Genomic DNA, 5,261 nt, shown 5'->3' with positions numbered 1-5,261 from the left:
CTGTTTAAAACCGGGCAGGTTTCTTTTCAGCACTGGAACTCCACGGAATGTTCAGTGAGGTCAACATGAGGTGAGGTGAAGTGAAATTGGGTTTAACATCGCGTCCAAGATTATTGCACTTGTATAGCGACGTGCATGCTCGTGTGTGCGTGTGTGGCTGCTTGTACTAGTCCGGACTGATGCCGATTTATAGTGCTAGCTCACTGAGATTCCATGCCGCAGTTTAATATGAATATCCAACTCAGACACAGTTTACTGACTCCGAGCCGACCAGTCCTTGTTTTAGCCCCTTAATGCCGAGCGCCAGACAGGGTAACAACAAGTACCATCTTTAAACGTCTTTTGGTATGACGCGGCCGGGGATCGAACCACGGAGCTTCCGCTCTCCGGGTGGACGCTCTACCACTAGACCACGGAGGCGGTCAGGTCAGCATGAAGAACGAGAACGACCAAGGTATATGTTGGTCACAACTCATTCGAACGTCGAGTTTTCTTTTCCGGAGAAATAGTCGTTTCAAAGACTGAAAGGGGTTGACATTTTCTCTGCATTCTTTGGGACGAGATCCATAAAGGCTGTCAAAATTTTAAAGTGCTTCAACATATTGGCGAATGCAAGAACACTATATCCAAAGAATCATTGGAACGAACTTTTATGTTCTGCTACAAATATGTACTCATTACCTAATAGCGTGGCTGTTTGTTGAGGGACCGATCTGTTGACTATGACGTAATGACATAACTTCCTTTCATTTGTCATATGCTCCTAATGATTGTGTTTGTTCAACAATAGTCCAGCTATATGACGGCGGTCTGTAAATAATCGAGTCTGGACCAGACAATCCAATGATTGACATTATGATCATCAATCTACGCAATTGGGATACGGTGACATGCATCAACCAAGTCAGCGAGCCTGACCACCCGATCCCGTTAGTCACCTCTTAACGACAAGCATAGTCGCCTTTTACTGCAAGTATGGGTTGGTGAAGACCTATTCTATCCCGGATCTTCACGGGTCTGCTCCTAATGAAGCTGCATGTAATCGTTAAAGCTTTGTTTCCCTCAATATAGATTATACACAGTATTTCCACATTTTAAATTAACAAAATAATGAAATTTAGTATCAACAATAGAGTTTAAAGTCATATTTTATTTTATTTTAAAGAAAAGAACGCGTGCATGTCAAATCCACACCCGTTACTTAAAGTGATGTTTTCCTGAATAGCTAAAGATGCCTTGTCAATTGAAAGATAGGTTTATATCCAGTCCTTTCCAGTCCTTTCTCAGTCCTCACTATCAACACTTACTATCATTGGCAACGTTAACATCGTCGCCTCCTTGCATTATGCGATTAGAACCTCTGTGGATTTAATGCCTGCCTTCTTACACAAGCGTTTGGTCGAGGTACAATAGAACTTGCTGCATCTCCTCTAGGGGTTATTGTCAGGTGCAGTTGAGTCGACATGGCATTCCGTATAATGTTAAGTCCTGTGCAGATGTATGTCATTGTAGACAGCTACGGAGGATCGTTGCATAATAATTGGCTCTTAGGATGTGCAGTTTCAAGCTGTCACTGTTCGGTGGCTAAATCGAAAGCAGTTGCAACGAACATTGTTCACACTCACACAGTCTTTCAACAACTGATTTAAAGAATAGACTTGCCTGTATCTGCCACACAGTCAAGGATACAACAGTCGAGAATCTTTGGTAAAGATAGCCACGCTTTCTCTTGTAGAGCTTCAATAGTAGAACTGACCTGCATGGCTAGGTGACCGTGTCCTCGTGCTGGTGGCTTGGCGTCCTCGTGCTGGTGGTTAGGTTTCCTCGTGCTGGTGGTTAGGTGTTCTGGTGCTGGTGGCTTGGAGTCCTCGTGCTGGTGGTTAGGTGTCCTTGTGCTGATGGTTAGGTGTCCTGGTGCTGGTGGTTAGGTGACCGTGTCCTGGTGCTGGTGGCTTGGAGTCCTCGTGCTGGTGGTTAGGTGTCCTTGTGCTGGTGGCTTGGAGTCCTCGTGCTGGTGGCTTGGAGTCCTCGTGCTGGTGGCTTGGTGTCCTGGTGTTGGTGGTTAGGTGTCCTGGTGCTATTGGTTAGGTGTCCTGGTGCTATTGGTTAGGTGTCCTGGTGCTGGTGGTTAGGTGTCCTGGTTGTGGTGGCAGTGTGCAGTTTCACACGATAGCCACGTGGTTAGGTGTCCTGGTGCTGGTGGTTAGGTGACCGTTTCCCGGTGCTGGTGGCTTGGAGTCCTCGTGCTGGTGGTTAGGTGTCCTTGTGCTGGTGGCTTGGTGTTCTGGTGCTGGTGGCTTGGAGTCCTCGTGCTGGTGGTTAGGTGTCCTTGTGCTGGTGGCTTGGTGTTCTGGTGCTGGTGGCTTGGAGTCCTCGTGCTGGTGCATTGGAGTCCTCGTGCTTGTGGCTTGGAGTCCTCGTGCTGGTGGTTAGGTGTCCTGGTGCTGGTGGCTTGGTGTTCTGGTCCTGGTGCATTGGAGTCCTCGTGCTGGTGGCTTGGTGTCCTGGTGTTGGTGGTTAGGTGTCCTGGTGCTATTGGTTAGTTGTCCTGGTGCTGGTGGTTAGGTGTCCTCGTGCTGGTGACTTGGTGTCCTGGTGCTGGTGGTTAGGTGTCCTCGTGCTGGTGGCTTGGTGTCCTGGTGCTGGTGCCTTGGTGTCCTTGTGCTGGTGGCTTGGTGTCCTTGTGCTGGTGGCTTGGTATCCTCGTGCTGGCTGCTTGGTGTCCTCGTGCTGGTGGTAAGGTGTCCTGGTGTTGGTGGTAAGGTGTCCTGGTGCGTGTGGCTTGGAGTCCTGGTGCTGGTGGTTAGGTGTCCTGGTGCTATTGGTTAGTTGTCCTGGTGCTGGTGGTTAGGTGTCCTGGTGCTGGTGGTAAGATGTCCTTGTGCTGGTGGCTTGGTGTCTTCGTGCTGGTTGCTTGGTGTCCCCGAGCTAGTGGTTAGGTGTCCTGGTGCTGGTGGTTGGGTGTCCTTGTGCTGGTTGTTAGGTGTCCTGGTGCTGGTGGTTAGGTGTCCTTGTGCTGGTGGCTTGGTGTCTTCGTGCTGGCTGCTTGGTGTCCCCGAGCTGGTGGTTAGGTGTCCTTGTGCTGGTGGTAAGGTGTCCTTGTGCTGGTGGTTAGGTGTCCTGGTGCTATTGGTTAGGTGTCCTGGTGCTGGTGGCTTGGGGTCCTGGTGCTGGTGGTTAGGTGTCCTCGTGCTGGTGGCTTGGGGTCCTGGTGCTGGTGGTTAGGTGTCCTTGTGCTGGTGGCTTGGTGTCTTCGTGCTGGTTGCTTGGTGTCCCCGAGCTGGTGGTTAGGTGTCCTTGTGCTGGTGGTAAGGTGTCCTTGTGCTGGTGGTTAGGTGTCCTGGTGCTGGTGGCTTGGTGTCCTCGTGCTGGTGGCTTGGTGTCCTGGTGCTGGTGGCTTTGTGTCCTTGTGCTGGTGGCTTGGTGTCCTTGTGCTGGTGGCTTGGTGTCCTGGTGCTATTGGTTAGTTGTCCTGGTGCTGGTGGCTTGGGGTCCTGGTGCTGGTGGTTAGGTGTCTCGTGCTGGTGGCTTGGTGTCCTGGTGCTGGTGGCTTGGTGTCCTTGTGCTGGTGGCTTGGTGTCCTTGTGCTGGTGGCTTGGTGTCCTTGTGCTGGTGGCTTGGTATCCTCGTGCTGGCTGCTTGGTGTCCTCGTGCTGGTGGTAAGGTGTCCTGGTTGTGGTGGCTTGGTGTCCTTGTGCTAGTGGTTAGGTGTCCTGGTGCTGGTGGTTAGGTGTCCTTGTGCGTGTGGCTTGGTATCCTCGTGCTGGCTGCTTGGTGTCCTCGTGCTGGTGGTAAGGTGTCCTGGTTGTGGTGGCTTGGTGTCCTTGTGCTGGTGGTTAGGTGTCCTGGTGCTATTGGTTAGTTGTCCTTGTGCTGGTTGTTAGGTGTCCTGGTGCTGGTGGTTAGATGTCCTTGTGCTGGTGGCTTGGTGTCTTCGTGCTGGCTGCTTGGTGTCCCCGAGCTAGTGGTTAGGTGTCCTGGTGCTGGTGGTTAGGTGTCCTTGTGCTGGTTGTTAGGTGTCCTGGTGCTGGTGGTTAGGTGTCCTTGTGCTGGTGGCTTGGTGTCTTCGTGCTGGTTGCTTCGTGTCCCCGAGCTGGTGGTTAGGTGTCCTTGTGCTGCTGGTAAGGTGTCCTTGTGCTGGTGGTTAGGTGTCCTTGTGCTGGTGGTAAGGTGTCCTCGTGCATCGTTGTCTGGTTGTCCTCGTGCTGGTGGTTAAGTGTCCTCGTGCTGGTGGCGGGTTGTCCTCGTGCATCGGTGGCCGGTTGTCCTCGTGCATCGGTGGCTGGTTGTCCTCGTGCATCGGTGGCTGGTTGTCCTCGTGCATCGGTGGCTGGTTGTCCTCGTGCTTGGCTGCCTGGGTGTCCTGTGGCTAGGTGTCCTCGTGATTGGGAGGCTTGGTGTCCTGGTGCTTTGTAGGCGAGATGACCTCGTGCTCGGTTGGTTGGGTGTCTTGGTGCATTTTGCCTCGGCGTCTTCATGCATGGTTTATTGGTGTCTTCGTGCTTGCGTGGCTGAGTTGTCTGATGTATGGTGGCTAAAGTATACTCACCGCCAAAAGAAACGCGAATACCATACATATGGTTAATATATGAAGACTCACTCATATTCAAGTGGATTTAGATTGGTTCGATGCACAAACGAACATACCGGTATGTTGTGTGAACCGATGTTCATGAATGTATCACATGTGGCGTTATAGATCCATGAATCGAGATGCACCATTTGTCTCGTGCAGGATTAGCGTGTGAAGTTTGAAAATCACGTGCTACACATCGCGTAAGAATAAAGACACTCTGTGGTAACACTCGACTGATTGTTAGTTTTGCAAATCATTGGTACACATTGGAAACATCTCTTCTTAACGTACATACTTCTCTATATGTTTCTATGGTTCGCGTTTCTTTTGATGGTGAGTATATAAGAATTATTTGGCTTTCTACATATTGAATAATATACAAGTACCTGCTTTACAAAAGAAATCATTGTGAAATGAACTGAAGAGACGAGAGGGCATTAATTGTTTCAAACGCGAATCACACTTCGCCATGTATCATACTCCGATAGAGTAATTTGCAAAACTGGCCATGTTTTTATGTTATGTAAACACCATGTCCAAATGAGTTCAGTAACTGTTCAAATTGCATCTTCGGATATCTATTAATCAGGATATATTTTAACTGGAACTTAGGTTATTTACTGATGTCAACCCCATCAATGTTCTTTACAGTGATGACGTAAAGTGTAGTTATAATGACCTCTCC

At 50.0% G+C, this 5,261-nt stretch overlaps 1 protein-coding gene across 1 annotated transcript; it reads right to left on the bottom strand.

The window, feature by feature from the left end:
- Window positions 1–3,287: 3,287 nt before the first annotated feature.
- LOC125372181 (extensin-like) lies at window positions 3,288–4,324 on the bottom strand. Its single transcript, XM_048381353.1, has 2 exons — window positions 4,229–4,324; window positions 3,288–3,653 (listed from the first exon to the last, which is right to left on the bottom strand). The coding sequence occupies exons 1-2, from the start codon at window positions 4,322–4,324 to the stop codon at window positions 3,288–3,290; spliced, it is 462 nt and encodes a 153-aa protein (XP_048237310.1).
- Between the last annotated feature and the right edge of the window lie 937 nt (window positions 4,325–5,261).

Source organism: Haliotis rufescens, unplaced genomic scaffold (assembly GCF_023055435.1).
Source record: "Haliotis rufescens isolate VD_foot unplaced genomic scaffold, xgHalRufe1.0.p SCAF_38, whole genome shotgun sequence".
In the NCBI taxonomy this organism is placed as follows: domain Eukaryota; kingdom Metazoa; phylum Mollusca; class Gastropoda; order Lepetellida; family Haliotidae; genus Haliotis; species Haliotis rufescens.
Note: the sequence above shows the minus strand (reverse complement) of the source record. Positions and strands in the feature narration are given on the sequence as shown.

Coding starts and splice junctions, on each gene's coding strand:
- LOC125372181 (XM_048381353.1), bottom strand. CDS start 4,324: ATGCACGAGGACAACCAGCCACCGATGCACGAGGACAACCAGCCACCG. Junction 3,654..4,228: donor ACGAGGACAACCCGCCACCA/GCACGAGGACAC, acceptor CCTTACCACCAG/CACGAGGACACCAAGCAGCC.